At 38.8% G+C, this 20967-nt stretch overlaps 1 protein-coding gene across 2 annotated transcripts in view; it reads left to right on the top strand.

The window, feature by feature from the left end:
• Positions 1-20717, top strand: part of adamts14 (ADAM metallopeptidase with thrombospondin type 1 motif, 14) — a 51512-nt gene extending 30795 nt beyond the window's left edge. For both annotated transcript variants that reach the window (XM_086139828.1, XM_086139827.1), the window contains exons 8-22: positions 7687-7830; positions 8008-8140; positions 9164-9277; positions 9469-9617; positions 10974-11146; positions 11309-11442; positions 12520-12643; positions 12915-12995; positions 14418-14581; positions 14665-14830; positions 15839-15971; positions 16138-16345; positions 17297-17426; positions 18511-18618; positions 18740-20717. In XM_086139828.1, coding sequence (XP_085995954.1) covers positions 7687-7830; positions 8008-8140; positions 9164-9277; positions 9469-9617; positions 10974-11146; positions 11309-11442; positions 12520-12643; positions 12915-12995; positions 14418-14581; positions 14665-14830; positions 15839-15971; positions 16138-16345; positions 17297-17426; positions 18511-18618; positions 18740-19299 — 2521 coding nt within the window. In that variant the 3' untranslated portion in view covers positions 19300-20717. The remainder of the gene's footprint in view (positions 1-7686; positions 7831-8007; positions 8141-9163; positions 9278-9468; positions 9618-10973; positions 11147-11308; positions 11443-12519; positions 12644-12914; positions 12996-14417; positions 14582-14664; positions 14831-15838; positions 15972-16137; positions 16346-17296; positions 17427-18510; positions 18619-18739) is intronic.
• The last annotated feature ends 250 nt before the right edge of the window (positions 20718-20967 follow it).

The following is a 20967-nucleotide window of genomic DNA, read 5'->3' as shown; positions in this document are numbered from 1 at the left end:
TCTTACCCTATTCTCTGTATCTTCCTCTCTCACACCAACTACCTTCATATCCTCTGTCACTACGTCCATAAATCTTCTCTTTGGTCTTCCTCGAGACCTCTTGCCTGGCGGCTCCAGTTCCAGCATCCGTCTACCAATATATTCACTATCTCTTCTCTGTACATGACCGAACCATCTCAGTCTGGCTTCTCTGACCTTCTCTCCAAAACATCGACCATGTGCCGTCCCTCTGATAGACTCATTCCTGATCCTATCCATCCTGGTCACTCCCAAAGAGAACCTCAACATCTTTATCTCTGCAACCTCTAGTTCTGCCTGCTGTCTTTTGGTCATTGTAACAGTTTCTAGTCCATACATCATCGCTGGTCTCACCACTGTCTTGTACACCTTTCCTTTTATTCTGGCTGAAAGTCTTCTATCACATAGTACCACTGACACTTTTCTCCACCCATTCCAACCTGCTTGGACCCGTCTCTTCACCTCTTTTCCGCACTCTCCGTGAATGTATAAAGTAAAGTAAGGTTTTTAAAACTCTTTAAAGTCCATATGAAGTCATTGAGCCTCAGGGGTAAAAGAGGGAATCCAATTCTGGGTGGCTGATTCCTGTATTGAATGAGGAGTAATTTCATATTGTCTCAAATAAATTCTCTGAATAATTTATTTTTGAATAACACATTGGTTTGAATAGTTTCAAAGACAATGCTCACATCTCTCTTCCACCCAGTCTCTCTTTCTTCAATATTGTCTTAACATACAGCAGGCAGAGGTAAATTAAGAAGAATTACGAGGAAGGATATTTGATGTGATCTCGATCAGTCAGTCAAACTAGATTAAAAACAAGACGTTCAATTAGTACGACAGAAAAAAAAGAACGTTGCCGCGTAAACTCTGAAGATCACATTGGTGATTTCCCTGAACAGGAGGACATTTGGGAAATAAAAAAGCAGGAGAGAAATTTTCAGGAGTTGAAGTATGTTATTTCAATATTTTAATACTTTCATTTCAAAATAATCTTGTGTGGGGGGGGGAGTGGGGGGTGGGGGGGGGGGGAGTATTTGTGTCTTTATACATATATTGCTGACAAATAACTGTAACAAACACAGCTGGTCATTCTGAGGAAACTTAACAAAATGAAAAAAGCCCAGGAATATTACATGTATTGAAAATGGACATGTTTTGTTGATTTGAAGTCCTCTCTTTGATTTTTAATTCAATCAAGTTACTGAGTTGCAAGATGTTTTATAAGTCACTCTGTCAGGCTATATTTACTTGACAGCCTGGATTGAATCAAGACTAAACTGATGTGTGTGTTATAAAATGCAGCTTTTTCAGAAAAGCTGAAATGACTTCTTCCGTCAGATCTCTCCAGGTGTTAAATTTAATACAACATAATGACTTTCTCTCCATGAGCACATCCATCTCACAGAATTCTAGCTGTTTAAATATGTAAATTATATGTTTTTGTTCTTATCCCCGCGGCTGGTGGGAAAGGGCATTCAAGAAATGGCCTCCCTTAAAACCTTCATATTTCATGGCATACAAATAAGTGCAGAAAGAAGTCTGTGACTTAAACAGCTGTCTTCCTCACATCCTGTGTTTAATCCAGAGCTGAGCAGCTGTGTTCCTTCTGGCTCCTCGGTCTGCATCCCTGAGAATTCCCTCTGTTGGCTTTAGTATTTCCTTCATCTTTAACTTAAATATAAATTGTTCAGCAAGTAACTGAAGTGTGAAGATAATCATTTTACAATTAGGCTAAATCAATTAATTTTTGGGTTTTTTGTCATTTTTAGGTAGGTTTTTTTCAAGGGTTTGGAGCTCTTCATTCGCCATTGCATGAAGTTCTTTCTGACACCAATTTGAGTCTCTCATATTGAGAAATTACAATTTAACAATTGCCTCAGGCGCATGCATGGCACAATGTACCTAGAATAAGCCAAGAGTAGATCTATGGCAATTTGAAGGTGCATTTTACCAGGATTACAGGTATCTTCAACTGTCAGAGGGCTGACATAGTCTCCCTGTGATTACGAGGCAATGAGGAGAAACTAATGGTTTTCCTTCACGGTTCGCACTTCCACCTCACAGCAAGAGGGACTCTGGTTCGATTGCGTCAGGGGGCCTTTCTGTGTGGAGTTTGCATGTATTCCTGATGTCTGTACCGGCTCTCCGGTTTCCATGCAGATATGTAGTAGGTTCACTGGAGACCTGTTTGAATGTGCGTGTGAATGGTTGAATGTCTCTGTATGTGACCCTGTGATTGAAAGGTGAACAGTCCAGATCCCAGTGAATCCTTTCTCTAGTCTTCTGACAGCTGGGAGAGGCTCCAGGAACCCTGCAAGCCTGAGTGCCGGATAAACAGTCTAGATAATGAATGAATGAATGAATGTATGTATATAATGCAAAGAGATTAATTTGTCGCTGTCACACAGACTGCATTTATGTATTTATGGTGAATGCGACTATGCCTGTTTAGTATTGTTTTGTTGGCATGTGCTAATTAGAACCACACCCTTCTTTTATGCTAGATTTCATTATTGACATTTTTCTCTTTTGTTCTATTCTCATATATCACCTTCTTCACTAAATCCCATCTGCTGTTTTTCTTGTTGAACAATGCAATTTATGTTCTCATTTGAATGCCCCTCATAAAAGTTTTTTTTTTCATATAGAATATGTTTATTTGCCTCTAGTAACACCTGCAGTTTCAGTCAAATTGCATTAGAAGTTCCATCCAAACTCTCCACAGCTGAAACTATTAAAACATGTTAAAACCTTATTTCATAACTGCTTTCTTCGCTGTGTACATATGTTTACATTCTTGGACTTAGTCACATTTTCCATCCAGTTATTCTTTAACGCCAAGCGAAAAACACACAAACCCAAACATGTGTCAGAGTAAACAAGCGATTTACTGCTTATTTGGGATATCAGCAATCCAGGGCAAAAAAAGCCCAAATAGCAATAGTTTTTGCACAATCCTGTAGACAAAGAGGCACACTGTGGGCACAGACCTCTGCCAATTGCAATTTTTCATCGCTATGTTGACTAAAAATTGTATTAGTTTATTCCTTGAACTGTGCTCCTCTTCTAGTAAAAAAAAAAAAAAAAAAAAAAAACGCTCAGGTGAAAACAGTAACATTTAGCACCCATTACTAGCTTTGCCCTCCATAAACAACATCTGGACTCTGAACTTTTGTCCTCTATTTTTTCTTTTCAGATTGAACTGCCAAGGCCAGTTGTATTATTCAGAACCCAAGTGGCTCTTTGTGTAAAGCAGGTAGATATGTCTGCTCCCATAGAGAGTCTTGCTTCTGAATCTTATTACACTCCTGATGGGTTTATAAACCAGTAGAAAAGAGAGATGATGAGGCCAGTCTCTGATGGAAAGAAACAGTCTCTGTGGTGTGACATTTTGGTCTCAATAGACTGTAGCCTCCTCCCGCCAGAGAGTCTGGGATGGGATGGTGTAATCCCACATGCACACCTCAGGGTCCTGGAGGTGTACAGGTCCTACAGGATGGCGGGTTTGCAATCACTCACGCTCTCGACCGAGCGAATAATCCACAGTAGTCTTCCTTTGTCCTTGACAGTGGCAGCGGTGTTAATGATGCTCGTGTAGAAGTGAACTGTCATCATCTTAGGTTAAATTCCTTCAGCTGCCGAAGAAAGCACATCTTCTGCTGTGCTTTTTTTGATCAGGGGCCCGAGAGTGAGTCTGTGATGGATTTCAGATAGAACAAGGCACTCAAAGGACTTCATCACCTCGGAGGTCAGGCTTTTTAGTCCTGCTGTGTTTTTTTTTTCTTGGGGACGGGGATGATGGTGGAAGTCTTGAAGGTGTGTGTCTCTGATGAGGTGTTGAAAATGTCTGTGAACAATGGAGACAGCCCATTGGCACATTGCCTCATGGTGAAGAGAGAAAACAAGTCAAGTCCAGGTGCTTTGCAGGAGTTCTCCTTCCTAATGACTGGTATCGGGAGGAGAGGGTGGGAGCGCTGTGGTGGACAGGTGTGGAAAGTCTGGCAGGGGATGTGAAACCCCTTGGGTGGAGGGAGTGGGCAGTGTCACAGGGAAAGGTGTCAGATCTGTCCCACTGTCTTTCCAATCAACAGTAGAGCTCATTCATTTGTTGACCAAGAGCAGGTCATTGACAGAATGGGGAGCTGCAGTTCGTAATCCGTCTGTGCCTTCTCTAGATAGACGCAGTCATTCCCCGAGAGCGGGTGTTGGAGTTTCTAATAGTAAGGTTGTTTATCTTCCTTCCGCACCTAGCTGAACTTCTATTTAAGCTCTTTAAACCTGTCCTTTTCCCCACTTTCTAAATGCTTTCTCCTTTCCAACTGCTTCTGACTGAGTTTGGGTGTGAACCCAGGTTTGGGATTGTTACAACTCACCCTGGCGCATAACAGTACACAGCAGTCCTCAAGTGTGTTTTCTTCCAGACTGTTGTTGGCAGACCTGAAAACGTCCAAGTCAGTTCAGTCTAAACATGCATAAGATCCTCCACAGCTTTGCTGGTCTGCTTCAGATTTTCAGCACTTTAATTTCCATGACAGTCTGTGCAGCGCTGAAATATGGAATTCATGTCATATTTTAACTGTTTTTACTTTAGCGCAAAAAAGCAAATGCTAATCGTAAAAGATTTCCTGTGGATCAATAATCTGGAGTGTATTTTGAGTGGACTTATCCTTCATTGGATACAGCTCCTTCAAAATGACTAACAACTGAGCTTACTGTAGATACTGTAGATTTTTAATGCAAAGTAGGATTTTAAATCCTGAAGTTTCACTGTGGGTCAAATATTTTACACAGCATTTTATGTAATTTTACAAATGATAGGGTTCCATTCGACCAGATTATGTCAGTGATGTTTCTAAATTCAACAGCACTTTTTTAAGTAGTGAACTGGAGGATATATATACCGCGTGTACTCTATGTAACTTGATCATTTTTGAGCTGTATTTCTGTGTTCATCATAATTCATGTGTGATATTATGAAGTGTCATGGTTCACAGCTATTTGTGTGGCCTTTTCATCACACACTTTCCACAATATCATTTAATTTGTTTAGTGATCAGAGTGACAATAGATCTTTCATTTGTCATGAACATGAACATCACTGCTAAAAAGCTTTTGATTTATTTCGGAGTCACTACAATGAAATACCTCTGAGTCACTTTCTCTAGGTGAACCAGACCACAAAATTAGTTTTGAACAGACTGGAAAGAGTTTATCAGTTACATTCAAACTGTATCTTTTTGAATCTTCTTGCATAGTTACAATTGTCACAAAAATATATTCACAATATATAGGCAGTTTTGAGCTTCAATGACGCGTTCCCTGATAGTTCTTGTGATATTTCAAGTCAAAAGTTTCATGCAGTACAATGTACATCTCTTGACTATGTACAATGTAGATCCATTGTCTGGTCGCTGGGGGTGCTGGAGTCCTCTTGTCGTAATCGAACCAGGTTTCTTTGTGCTGTGGGGCCACAGCGCCCTGTATGATGTACATGACTATAAAATTAGGAATTCTAATATATCATGTGCATAAATTTTGCAATTACATCCTACTTTCGCTATCACATTATGAAATCAGCAATTGCTGATAATTTTTTTTTTTTTAATTGATATTTATCACTTCTGATTTATACATGAAATACATTTATTATCAATTTCTTTGTGAAGATAATGAATTGGGCCTTTTTGCATTGGATTTACATATTTCATTATATGGAAGTCAAAACTAATTTCATAAGCTGAATCGGAGTATTTGAATTGGACACTGAGTACAGCTTATAAGAAAGATAATAAAAACTACTGATATGATCAAAGTGTAAGGTAGCTGGCCTGGTGGTTTTCACCATCCTCTCACAGGGAGGAGATGCTGTGCTTGTACCAGCCATCAACCCCTGGTTAACCCTTAGACGGATGGGATCTGGTTATGAATTATTTTCCCCTCCTGAAACCCCTGTGAATGTTTCACGGTTGTCGTAAATCAACTCTACCCAGCAGCCGGGGGGTGACCTATTTGAACCCTGTTCCCAAAAGATTTTTTGTTTGGATCTACCTTTCAAGACCAAGAGAAGGTGAACCCCTGTGACTCCCTTGTGGTTCATGATGAGAATTATGACCACTAGGGGGAGACTTTAAGGGTTGTTTTTCCCCTAGACATTTGCTGCTAAAGACATCAATGAAAATATTATCCTCTCTCTTGAGTTTTTGTCGTGTGTTTTGTTTTTTTTTTACAAATCAGTACAGCTTCTTTATAAAGCAGATTTTGAAACTACTACACATGTGGTGAGGTCATATATGGATGGAGAAAATGCACACAAAAGAATTACCTCTATGATTGCAGATACCAGCAGGGTATCGACTATAAACAAAAACAAATTTGAAGGGGGCCCAACAGAGTATAATTCAAAGTTAAGTTGTACGGCTAGTTAGTCAATCAACACTCTAGGAAATGAAAACAAATTAGAATACCTTTATCTTGTTTATAATTGGATGTGTGGGATAGCAAGCAGTAATGACATGAGATGGGAGAGGGGATCAGAAGTAATGATATGATGCCAGCTCACTTTGTTCATGTTTTCACTTCATTTTTCCATTATTCCATAAATGCCTTCTGAGGTGGATAATTATGCAATTTCAAGCAATTGTAATTGCAGTGCCAGTGGCCTGTAGCTTTGCGGGGTAAACAGGGTTTTAAATTGTCAGCCTGAATCAGGCATGTGATGTTAAATACGAGTTTTAACACAATGGTCGTGACACTTGTCGGAAAAATGATGGGATCCTTTTGTTGTCTGGGCTAAAATGTACATGGCTGCCTTGAGTCCCAGTTCTTGAAACTGCTAATATTAGTCAAATACAGCAAGATGTAAAAGATTAGAATTTCTGAAAAGTGATGTACTGTAACTTGCGAAATGCTTCAAAATAATTAATTAAAAATGAAGTATGAAAAAAATGAATGGAATGTGGCTGTTTAGCAACATTTAACCCAGGTAATGAAATGCGAATTTAATTAGTGTCTGTGATTTAAGAATCTCAGACAGTCACCCAGCACTTGACTGCATCACTCACTAATTACAGAAAGCCCAGAAAACACCATCATGTTATTCTTTTATGGTCTAATTATTGTCGGGAAATCAAAAAAATTCTTCAATGACAGAAATGTCATCAATATTAATGACTGTTACTTTTGAATAAGAATAAGAATAAGAATAAGAATAAGAATAAGAATAAGAATAAGAATAAGAATAAGAATAAGAATAAGAATAAGAATAAGAATAAGAATAATAATAAGAATAATAATAAGAATAAGAATAAGAAAGACTTTATTTATCTCGAAGGAAATTGTTGTGCCAGAGTTACAAGAAAAATATAACAATAATAAATATCAACAGAAAATTGTCTGGAAAAAAAAGGAGAATAAGAAATACATTTAACTATAAAGTGTCTTAAGTAACAAGTGAAAACTCTAAAGTGTCTTAAGGTCTCAAGTAAGGTCTTAAGTATATTTGATTATACAGACAGATTTTACTCCACACTAACTGATTGATTATTACCCTGTGTGAATTTCTCAACTGAACACAAGTGTTTGGAGTATATTAAGATCTTTAGAGTCCAAGGATTTCAGTATTTCCATGATGTCATGCATGTCATCACACTGTTATGTTTCCCCCAGGCTAGGAATGGAGCACGATGGCCAGGGAAATCGCTGCGCCGATGAGACCAGTATGGGCAGCATCATGGCGCCCCTCGTCCAAGCAGCTTTCCACCGTTATCACTGGTCACGGTGCAGCAAGCAGGAGCTCAATCGATACATACAGTGCGTTCACATCTTAATCCTAATTTCTCAGCCTCATTTGGCCTCGTATGAAGTGAATGTTGCACACGGTGAAACAACTCCCGCTGGTATTGATTTTCTAGAACTGCTTCTTATCCACACTTTGGCAATTTCTCATCCCCAAACGCCTTATACCTGCTCCTGTTATCTTTTCTTCAGCTCATATGACTGCCTGCTGGATGATCCCTCTGAGCACAAGTGGCCGAAGCTTCCCGAGCTCCCTGGAATAAATTATTCTATGGATGAGCAGTGCCGCTTTGATTTTGGTGTTGGTTATAAAATGTGCACTGCTGTGAGTACTTCACAAGTATAGACCCGGGCCATTTACTTATCTCCTATGACTTGTTTAATATCAAGATGTCCCTCTCTGATGTGACTGCCAGGTATTAGTAAAGATAACCATCCATAAATTTGCAAGACACGAGTTTTTAAACAGCGATGGAACCGTAACACATCATAATGAAGAAAAACAGAAACACAATTATATAGCCAGCTTGAAATATCCATCTGTCCATTCTACTGCTTTTCCTGCAGTCAGGGTCGCTGGGATGCGGGAGCCTTTCGCACTTGTCATTGGACGAGATGCGGGGTACGCTTTCACTAATGTGCAACTACAGAAAGAAAAAAATTAAAATCAGTAAGACTTAAACCCCTAATTTCGGAGGAGAAAAACAGGAGCAAAAACCACAACAGGACAGGAAAAAAAGGAAAATAAAGGAAAAACAAACTTAATTTATTATAATTAACAAAGAGCAAAGTCTCTTTTACATTGGGGTTCTGTTCTGGGGGGCCAAGTATTTAATTGATTAAATGCATCCAGTAAAATGGAAGATAAAACACTGCATGAGGTGTGCGGTGGCGCGGCGGTCAACAAGTAGGTCCCTGGTTGCAGTCCAACAGAGAGGGACCTTTCAGTGACGAGTTTGCAAGTTTCCCCTGTGTCTGTGTGGGTTTGCTCGGGGTTCTGTGGTTTCATCCCTCTGTCCAAAAACATGATCGGTGATCCTAAATTGCCCAGGCATGTGAATGGTCGTTTGTCCCTGTTAGGCTGCGGAAAGATAGGCTCCATATAGGCTCAAGAACCCACTCAATCCTGAGAGCTCATCAAATAGATAATTCAGCGTCCAAATCAAAAACAATACCTAAGTGTGAAATATAAAAGAATACTTTTTTAGTAGTTCATAGTAGTTATGAAGAATCAACACAGCAGTTATTTTCTGTCTCACTGTCACTTTCACTTTACACGTTTTTTCTCTGCATAGTGGAAATTCTGATTCTTGAAACTGAAGCTGAAATTTCGCTGTCTCTTAATTAGTTTCGTACGTATGATCCCTGCAAGCAGCTGTGGTGCAGTCACCCTGACAACCAGTACTTCTGTAAAACCAAAAAAGGTCCTCCGGTGGATGGAACGGAGTGTGCGCCAGGGAAGGTTCGTCTCCATGTCTATTTTCAGTGCTTGAAATGGATATATATGAAGTGTGAAATTTAGCAAGTTTGTGCAGTTAGAAATGAAACAAAAAGGAAAGACACGAAAGCTGTTTTAGAGTAGCCGTCGCAGCTTTTTCAAACGTTCTCTCATCTTTTTTTTTCTCTTTTCTGTCTTCGCCATTGATATTCTAGTGGTGCTTCAAGGGCCATTGCATCTGGAGATCCAGCCAGCAACCTCAAGGCCATGATGGGAGTTGGAGCTCATGGTCAAAGTTTGGCTCGTGCTCTAGGACATGCGGAGGGGGAGTTCGTTCCCGCAGCAGACAGTGCAACAACCCTCCGTGAGTGCTGCAGTGGCGAGGAATCTAATTCTTTGTGGCAGAAAAGTGAATGAGCACACATAGAAACACAAGCCGCTATGTAATTAGTGGCCAAATAGTTCATCCAACAAATCATGACATACAGTAAAATTGTGAATGCAGAGCTGGCCAGCACGGCCGCTTTTTCATCCAGTTCTGGCTTTGCTTAAACAGAAACTCGACTTGGATATAATTCAAGAGTATGAGCTACTGAATGTCCTTGCTTCTTCTACTCTGCTTATATACTTAAAAGTCTAATTGCAATGACATAATCACTTCATTTCGTATTTTTCTTGTTATTGAATGGATTTGTTGTCACATTTGTGAGTGAGGGTAGATCCAAATATAGACAATCAGCAGATGGCCTTAATCAAAAGAGGCTTTATTTGAGTAGAGAGCAAACAGAGCGCTGGCTTGCAAAACAATCCAAACACTTAACTGGCAAGAGAAAAAACAAATAGAACACAAGATCTGATGTTGAAAAATATGACAAAAGGCAAGGAGATCATTGGAGGAGAAGTACTAGGAGCAAGGCAGAAACTTATTAAGTGATGGGACACAGGTGGGAAATAAAACATTAACACAATAGGAAATAAATTGACCTCGGGTGTTCGAAAGAGTCCATAACAGCGTCTTAAAGGTTTGGATGTGAACCATTAGTCAACAGAAAAACTTAACAGCATGTGTTTGGATCATAAGAGGTTTATCCTCCAAGTACAGTTATAAAAACAACATAAAAAAGACATAGCCTCATAACATTAGCTATTACATTCATTTCAGAAGGAAAATGGCACTTGAGTTTTTCTCAGAAAATTGTGACACATTTTTAAAACCCTTAACAAAACAGTGCAGCTTATCTGTGAAAACTGGTGTCATTCATGACATTACATTACATTACATTATATTACATTACATTTGGCAGACGCTTTTATCCAAAGCGACTTACCATAGAGGACATAGGGACTACAAATAACACTTGCAAATACAAGATGCCCTCGAACCACATTCAAACCCTCGAACCACTTTTCCAGCTGAAATTTCAGCTGTCGCTGTTTTTTTCTGACCCTGAATGGTGCACAAGTGGTGCAACACGAGATCAGTGAGAATTCCCGCTATCGGCGGACTTTAGTTCCGTTCAAAAGGACTATATATGTTGATGATTTGACAACCTGTTTGGGAATTTTTGACCAGGAAAGCTCCACTGAATAAATTATAAAAAAAAAAAATCAAATTCTTATGTACATAAATAAGTAAGCAGAGCTTTGTAGCATATGTTTTTTGTTCCCTCTCGAGTTCAGAAAACATTTTCCAAAGCTCTTTGTTTTTGCTGCGGATCAGGCCTGCCTACGGTGGCCGAGACTGTCCTGGCTCTGCATTCGACTACCAGATGTGCAACACAGAGGAGTGCGCTGGCCCATATGAGGACTTCCGTGCACAGCAGTGCATCCAGAGGAGCAACAAATACCACAATAACATGAAACACACCTGGCTACCCTATGAGCACCCAGATGGTAAGTCTATAAAGAGTCAAGCAGATTTTTGATAATATGTGCACAAGAAAATGCACTTTTTTTTCTTACAGATAGTTATTCTCCTTTCTTTCTGCCTTGTTGAGATCTTCATCAGATTGTTTCATTTCTTAGACCAACCAAAGTTTGCATTTTCATCTTTAGACAGCCGGAAGTGTGAACTCAGCTGCAAATCCAAAGAGACCGGGGAAGTCGTGTTCATGAACCAAGTGATGCATGATGGGACCCGCTGCAGCTACTCAGATCACTTCAGTGTGTGTGCGCGGGGAGAGTGCTTGGTATGTATTTGAATAGACATGATTAACCTGGAAGTTCTTGAATTAATGCTCCAAATATCTATTCATAACATAAGATAATCCTTTATTAGTCCCACTGCAGGAAATTGAACAGACACGGTCGGGAACGGTCTTTCCGCTTTTGACTGCAACTTGATGTGTTTTTGTTCGTGTGTCTGTGCGCGTGCAAGTGTGTGTGTCTGTGCTGAAAGGAAAAAAAAAAAACATTACACTCGTGAAGAAATATGGAGAACGGATAAAACTGCAGCCAAAAGTGCAGCGACTAAAGAACAAGTGTAAATGAAGAAAAGGAATAGACATAAAGGAAGCAGTGTCACCTCAACAGAACCAGAGAGGGTCTAAAGAACCGTTACCTGATTTAAAAAACAAATGTAGCAATAAAACATATAAAGATTTACATTCCTCAACATCCACAGATTTCCCCAGTTCCCAAAGTGTACCCTACAGTCACTAAGGCACTTGCACACGCCTTTAATAAAAAACTTTTTCAAATTAACTTTCATGATTTATTATTAAAAGCTTAATTTCAAGTTGACATTGAAAGCAGTGTGGCGTGAAAAGGAATTTAATATGTTTTTGTTTTTAAATTTCAATCAATTATTTGCATCAAGACTCTTGCCAGCTATCATTTCTTCTACCAGATCCAAATCTAGTAAATACAATTTATATTTCAGTGCTTAAAGCCGTACTTTTACTTTGTACTTGTACTTTTTCAAGTAATTGAAGAAGTGCGGTAATTGAAGACTTGTTGCTGTTATGTTAAAGGAAATACAGCACACTTCACATACACAGTTGGTATTTTGTCTGAATATTTAACCTTGAATATAAGGTTGAGACTTGTTGTGGGCCAGCTCCTCCATGTTTTGACTGCATTCCTGTTCTATCTGGGTGTGTTTCCAGTATGCATCATCTCAAAGCAGACAGTGGGGCTCCGAAACAGATGTGTCCTCCCATGGCATCACTTTCCCACTGTCTAGACTGTAATCTCAGTCTGCATAAAAATCAGACGCAGGGTTGCCCCGAGTTGATTGACTGTCTCTGCTCCTCCTCCCCGCGCAGCATGTAGGCTGCGACAAGGAGGTCGGCTCGTACAAAGAGGAGGACAAATGCGGAGTGTGTGAGGGTGACAATTCCCACTGTCGCACTGTGAAGCTGACGCTCACCAAGACACCCAAAAAAAATGGTAATTATCACCCACTTAAGGGTTAAATGTCAATTTTTTTTCCACATTCGAACAGAGACGTCACAAACCTGCAACACATCCTCCTAAACAACAATTGAGCGCTTGCAGCTAACTGTCAACAGTAACATTCACCAAGTTTTTTACTTCCATATCACATCATTATACAGATCATAATACAGATATAATTGGGTGTAGGTTATGCCTGGAAAAAAAATCCCCTATTTTGAAAGATGCCAAGCCGATCCCTGTAATGTTTCTCTTTTCTTGCTAGGAATGCTGAAAATGTTTGACATCCCCATTGGAGCCCGCCACATTGTTATTGAAGAGAACGAGACCTCCCCTCATATAATTGGTAAGTGTGCCTCTCATTATTTTCCAGCTGTGTAACACATGATTCCCCTGGCCCTTCAGTATTGTGTGATTTATCTCAGTATTGCTCCAATTGTAAATGTTACAGTTCCTGATTTGAGCGATGCATGAAAACTATTATCCATCTATTTTAGTGTTGGTGCCAGGAATTAGAAGTAAATTAGAAAAAAAGGAGGACTGCTCTTCATTTCAGTTGCGCCAACACATTTAAATTGTATATTGTTTCAACCTAAAGTTTGGTCTTCACCTGCTGAAATGATTACATAATCCACGAGAGAACCACATTACATGACTGAACGATTACAAAACAAGAAACAAACAAGAAAAAAACACATTTGCCCCAGGTGAAAAATGAATATTTTTTTTATAGAATGCACTATGAAGTAATAACAGGCAACACTTGCAAAGCTTCAAAACCCACAGGAATTTGCAAACAACACTTACGTTTACAGCAGATAAATCAACATTATCGCTGAAATAAATTGCCCTTTACTTTACTTTACTTTACTTTACTTTACTTTACTTTACTTTACTTTACTTTACTTTACTTTACTTTACTTTACTTTACTTTACTTTACTTTACTTTACTTTACTTTACTTTACTTTACTTTACTTTACTTTACTTTACTTTACTTGTGGTTGAAACTTCTATTGCACAAGAAAATAACGTAAGATAATCCTTTAGTAGTCCTCATGCAGGGAATTGAATAACAATAATGGAACAGAGACTTCCTTTTTTGTTGGAAGTGCAACTTGATGTTTTGTAATCTTGGTGTTTGTGTGTGTGTGTGTGTGTGTGTGTGTTTGTGTGTGTGTGTGTGTGTGTGTGTGTGTGTGTGTGTGTGTGTGTGTGTCGGCAGGTGTGTATATCTCCTTAATAGACCAGGTTGTTGCATTTTTGGCTGTGACAAACAGTGTCAAATTCAAGTCATTTTAAAGTATGAACGTATTTGTCTCTTGTGTCTTGAATTTTTGATGAACAGAGTTGAGATCAGCATAAGATGCAGTCCTTTTTTAAAAAGGACTGCATTGTTGAATTGCATTGTTTGAATTTAATATTACTTGTTACTAATATTCCCTTTTTTGAACTTACTTCTGACAACTAATTTGATTGATTCAACTCTCCCCACTATTGTTTTTTTTATTGTTTTTTGCTTCGTTTAATTCACGGCTTTGTGTGGAATTGGTCACTTGTCGCTGTCTGTGTTGAACAGAAGGAACTTCATCCATAATATTGGTATTTTTTACTTGAAAATATGTCAAGACTTTTTGACAGCTGTTAGATACTTGAGTTTTCATTGTATTGATATAATTAATAGAGCTAAAAAGATGTATAAGATGGTAGCATGTAATCACCCCTATTGATCTATGGTGCTACAACATTTTATCCTTTCCTCATTGGCAGCTGTGAAGAATCAAGTCACTGGCAGCTTCATACTGAATGCAAAAAGTGAAGATGCGGAAGCAAAGACCTTCATCGAAAATGGTTTACAGTGGGAATATTCCATGGATGGTCAGAGAGAGACCCTGAAAACATCTGGTCCATTGCATGAAGGCATTATAGTGCTGGTGAGAGGAAGGGATCGGTTTAAAATTTGACTATTTATGCAACCAAGTATTGTATTTACATGTATTCAATTTCACATATGTAGGTTCTTCCCCAAGAAGAGGACGCAAAGATCAGCTTGACATATAAGTACATTATACACGAGGATCTATTACCCCTTATTACCAACAATAATGTGCTTCTGGCCGAACTGGACACTTATGAATGGGCATTGAAGAGCTGGTCCCAGTGCTCGAAACCTTGTGGGGGAGGTCAGTGAGTGTATGTTAAAATAAATAGCAGTACAGCTAATGGAAATCAATGTTATTCTTAAATGAGAAGAATTACATCAATTCTCATCAGTCTTCACCCATCTAAAAGTATTCATCAACTTGAGCCAGGTTGAGTGATTCATATGTTATGTATGAATTTGGTTATAGAAAGATTAGTTGGTAAAGTATTGTATAATGTAGACCAGGGGTCGGCAAACCTTAACACCCAAAGAGCCATTTGGACCCGGTTTCCTCGGAAAAGAAAACACTGGGAGCCGCAATTACTTTTTGACGTCCAAAATAAAGGTACCACTGTATATATTGCTTTTTATTACCTTTACACTTTGTATTAACAAGTGTGTAGTGTGTTGCTTCTGAAATTCACAAAGTATTATGGAGAAAATAAAATTTCATTTATGTAATGAACTCATTTTGAGCTTTGGGTTTTCAGAGCGTATATTGGAGCCTTGACCTGAATTTTAAAAATAAATCGGGAAAAATCACTGTGTCAGTAAACAATAAAAAATAAATATTTGCAAAATATTTTCATAAATATTTATTTTACCTGGTTTATGGGACTTCTGCTCCTGAACTTCTGCGCACAGCATCTGCAAATCGGGACTTTACCAGCGTGCAGGTATACCGGCTTCCGTGAGTGTGACGTTATTTTGAGTGGTGAAAAATAATAAATATAATTTTATTTAATATTTCAAAATCACAATAAGCTTCCATCTTAGAGCTAAAATTTAAAAGACGGAATTAACACAAATGAAATACACTTCAAATAAATATTTATAATTTATTTTCCCAAGCCACTCTGAGACGCAGTGTAAAGATGAAAGAGCAGTGGGTTGCCGACCCCTGGTGTAGACAGTCATTGTGTTTAGGCTTTGACAGAAATGTGGAAAAAGAAACAATGACCATTCAGTTGGATTTTATATCTGTGTGCAAAATTCTTCTGTGTTGAATTTTGATTAGTAATTGTAGACACTATGTTTTATTCCACAGGCATACAGTATACAAAATATGGATGTAGGAGGAAGAGTGACAGCCGTTTGGTGCATCGAAACTTCTGTGAAACCAGCAAGAAGCCCAAGCCCATCCGCAAACGCTGCAACATCCAAGAATGCAGCCAGCCCAAGTAAGTGACCTTTAAGTAAAAGGGACTACTTCTCTAAATCTCAATTTTAGCAGCAGATGAATGCCAAAAACGATGTAGTGATATTAAATGTTGTCATGATTTATGCATGAGATCAACATGTAATTGCCCTCGGGCAGCCTATTTAAAGAACCTGCTGTGCCAACAGGTGGCTGGTAGAGGAGTGGGGTCCTTGTAGTAAAACATGCGGGAAGCTGGGCTATCAGACCAGGGTGGTTCAGTGCATGCAGGCTCTCCACAACGGCACCAACAGGCCCGTTCACAGCAAACACTGCACTGAAGATCGTCCGGAGCCGAGACGACCCTGTAACCACACGACGTGCCCTGCACAGTGGAGGACGGGGGCATGGTCTCAGGTGATCTATGAGATCTCGAAACAAAACCTCTTTTACTCGAAATGAAAGTATGTATCTTAATATATTTAATCCCGAGTGGTGATTCTTATCCGTGAGACACTATCGGTAAATTACTGCTCAATGAATCAATAAGCGGTTGCTGAAACCTGGATACTGGAAATGCTGGATACTAGGAGGAGTCTGGACACTGGAAATAAAAGAAAGTCTTATTTCACCCTGAGCTAAATGTCAGGTTTAGAATTATTTTGGATTTGAGTTGAGCTTTTTACATCGTTGACCGTATTTTATTTACCCACCTTGACAAACGGATGGATTCCCTTCTTTCAATATTAACCCGCTTCAACCCTGCATTCAAGGAAGGAAATGTCTTCATTTCACAACTCTTGTGTTTTGTTTCCAAAACCAAGGAATAACTTTTTAATAAATTGAATGAGGTTCATTAGGCATTTTTCTATAACTGAAGTTACTGTTAATCAAGTAAAAATTCAAAGCGTTATTTTTGAGTAGGATTTGGAATTTCAGGAAAGTATGCGTATTTATTAAATGCAAAGAAGATACCAGGAAACTGATTTATGAAGGATTGCTAATTTTCATACGGAAGCAGACTTATTCTGTTTTAGCTTCTTTTAGATTGACTTCAAGGTCCTTTTGGTCTCTCCAAAAGCTCTCCATTAGCACCTCAATACTGTCTTTAATATATTACCACAGAACTCCTCCCTCCATGCAAGTTAAGTGGGGGAAACTGCATTACAATGTGCACCAAAATGCCAAAAAAAACATGTATCTTCTCCAAAAGGCTCTAAACTAAATGATAATTCTAATACAAAATAATTTAGTAAAAAAAAAAAAAAAAAAAATCATTTAATTTTCATTATTATTATTTGTTATTATTTGGACAGATATATAAAGTTACTGTAAGGTGTGTATTTCTGTTTTGGATGTGTGCAACAGTGCTCCGTGACCTGTGGTGAGGGGATTCAGCAAAGGCAAGTGGTGTGTAAAGCCAGCGACAACACCGTCGGAGAGTGTGATGACGAAAAGCCAGAGACTGTCCTCATTTGTAAACTAAGCTCTTGTCCTGGTAAGACCAAAATAAATGTCACACGCTAGAAAAGACTGGTGAGCATCTCAGGGAAAGAAGGAAATTGTCTGATTCTTTGTTTGTGTAAGATGCAGAGGCTGTAAGGAACCACAACAATGTTTTGTAGGCTTGGTTATTACTATTACTATTACTTTACGTGCTGCCTTGCAATCTTCACAAAAACAGACGTCAAATGTTCTATGCAGTAAATTGGAAATACACAAAGACAAGGGATATCCAAACAGACTAGATCAAAAGTCAGTACAGAATATGAATATGTTTTGTAACAATGTAACAAGGCATAACTTTGGAGAAATAAATGCATAATAAGTAACTATGTTAAAGTAATAACAAAGCTGGAAATTACAACACAAAATGCACAAATAGAAAGGTAAACTTAATCATATAAATACAAATTCCAAACAAATACCAAACATAGCGCTTGGAGGAATAAAATAACACGCATTACAAGATTGAAAGATTTAAAGTGTAATTGCCATATGTACTGTCTGGGAATGTGTTTCCCTATACAATGAAATTTTCATTTTGCTGTGCACAGTGCACCCAGATAGGCAGCGATAAATAATAATCACATTATTGCATATTGTTCATTAGAGCACCATGGAAACATTGTGAGAAAGAACATTTCCTCATTTCCAGATGCCACTTGCATTGACTGTATATGATTGCTGCTGTTGTAAAGTGCATGTGTTATCACTATTAATCCGCCCCTGAATTCCTGAGGGAAGATATCTGAAATATCTCTCTGTGAGATAACATTGAAGTGTTGATGCTTTCATGCAGCTTATCTCCTGATGGATTCTCTCACACAGAACAGGAAATCATTGTGTGTTTCATTTTGAGAGTGACGAGAATTTTTTTTTTTTAATGTGTTTATGACAATTTTTATGAATGCCCTGTTCTGTGCCCTGTTTGTCTCGGATTATATTCCTCGTTCTGTAAATAAAACCAAGGTTCGCTGTCATATTGAAACAAGAAGACTTCATTTAACATTGCCTTTTACTTCAACACATCTTGGGTATTTTACTTTTAAGCTCTAAAAACTTGTTATCGGTCATTCCAGGACAGCCAGTTTCTTCTCTTGATGTGGACATCATGGAAAATACTACTATAAAAGATGAAGATCTTCACCAAAGGGTTCCTGAAAACCCTGTCCTCAAAATCTCTTCAAGTGAGTCACTATGCAAATTATCTCCAAAATTACATTTTCTCTTCTTTAAATATAGAGAACACAAAGAATTTTGTTCACGTAGTTATTCACCTTTGAGTCACGTCTGCGTTTCTATTCCCAGACGAGCCGTGTCTGGGAGATAAATCGATCTTCTGTCAAATGGAGGTTCTTGCCCGTTATTGCTCCATCCCTGGATACAATAAACTATGTTGTGAATCTTGCAACAAGAAAGAAAGTCTCACCACACCTGCTCCCGACCTCACACACTCACCACCGATTGAACACAAGACCTCCGCTTCGGCTCACTTTGCGTCATCCAAGGCTCCAGCGCCCGCTACCACCCAGAGTCCGCCGCACACCACTAAATCCACCAGCAGACGGCCTCGCTCCACCGCCCAGGTGCCAATCACCTTCACCACTGCTGTAGCCTTGGCATCCACGGGTGCTGCTCTGCCTCAAGGTCCCACTGCCGACTCCTCGCCAACAGCCAGGAAAGGAGCTTCAGACCCGGGGCCTCTTCTACCTCCAGGGCCTCCTCGGCCGACAGCGGACTCAAGCGGCAACGCCTCTCGAGGGCGCAGTCCGAACAGCACTTTAGAACCAGTCGCTGCCGGGTCAAAAAGGGACGATTTAGGATCTGAGAGGGACTCTAGTCACAGAACCCTGTCAACTCCAAAATGAACAATTCTGAGATCGTGCCGCTCGGTGAGGTGCGCTCATAAATGGCTTCACCCGGCACGGGCTCCGATAGACTCACAATCGTGCTCTGCTCCAGATATTACTTTTTTTTTTGTTTGTTTGTTTTATTTTTTTTTTTACAAAGATTGTTGTTTTACATGCCAGTGAACCTAGACCAGATCAGTGATGGTTACCTCATCGAAAACTGCAGAGTGATATTAATGCAATGTTGCTCCATTCTATGTGTTTCAAAGATGCAATGGAAGATAAACTGTTCAAACGAAGGTGCTGTAAACTAAAACGACCACGAGACGTGTTCAAAAAATGTGACGACTGCATTGCTACACCTATATTTGTATCTGTGTACAGTTGTGTAAGCCTTTCTTCAAGTGCATTAGAACTACTATTGAAATTGTATTGTGAACATGTGAGAAGTGGTTAAATGATTTTTTTTCCATGATTTTGAAGGTGCACGTGAAACTGTGGAGTTTCAAGTGTGCTGCCAAAGCAATTATACATTTCTGATGTGTTTTAATGCAAGATAGTAATTACTAATATATTAGTTTCCATAAAAATAATGCTTGCAATCAACCAAAAATTAAATTTGTTATATTATTCTTTTGATGCTATTCTACTCCTTCAGTAATTTATCAAAAATGATATATTACTCTTCTCTGTATGCATATTGCCTCTATGCATAGGCATTTTTCACCACAATTTCAAAGTACTGTGGTGTCACATCTCACCAAGTGTAACATTCTTTTTTTTTTTTTTTTTTTTAAACTGACCTCAAGAAAACCACGGTTCTTCAAAAGCGATTACAATATTATTTGTTATCTTGTTTTACTAGATGAACATCGAGAAACTAGACAAGTATAAATGTCTGGCAGCACACTGTTGACACCACAGTCAACACTCCTGGCAGGGAGCGTCATGGCGTCTCTGTCCCTGGTGCTCGCATTCGTTTTCCCAAATCCCGAACCGTTGGCCCTCCTCACTGGTTGGGAATCATGACTGTGTACAAGCTAACCCCACTGTAGTGTGTCATCTGCCTGCTTTTGTGAAAGTCATGTCACTTATGCTTTAAAAACAAACCAAGAAAAATGATTACACAAAAAGACGTAATATTTTTTTGTAACTGATTTTTTTTTTTTTCTAATAAATATTGTATATAGTGTAAATTTGAAGTATAAACAGCCAAGAATATAGAATGGAAAGCAATTAGAACGAACAGGCAGAGCTACAGAGACTACAAAGTGTGGTTGGTCATACTGGTACACCATTCCTGCGTTGCAGTTCATAACATCATGTTTATTGTATAGTTCTTGTATATACGTACATGAATGAAAGCTTTAAATGTTAATATTTATTGAATTTTTAAGTGGTATCTATTGAGAACAAAGTAAAATGTGTAAAAAGAACTGATGTTCACATAATGTCTCTCGCCTCTCTTTGCCTCTCATACAATTGTTAATTATTTAGACCTAGATGTTGCTTCATATTTTAACCGTTGTTAAATTACACTGTTGGTCTGTAACAAACCAATATATTGGCGGTATTAACTTCAAAATAAGAGCAGCCAGGTCATGATTAAATAGTCCAATATGGGATGGATGAAAAGCAATCGAGCAAAAAATACTCTTTGCGGATTCCATATTCATTTTATTATAT

This window comes from Fistularia commersonii, chromosome 32 (genome assembly GCF_037954325.1).
Source record: "Fistularia commersonii isolate RoL2024-O1a breed Wild chromosome 32, RoL_Fcom_v1.0, whole genome shotgun sequence".
NCBI lineage: Eukaryota > Metazoa > Chordata > Actinopteri > Syngnathiformes > Fistulariidae > Fistularia > Fistularia commersonii.
The sequence above is the reverse complement of the archived record's forward strand: the minus strand, read 5'-3'. Positions and strand labels throughout refer to the sequence as shown.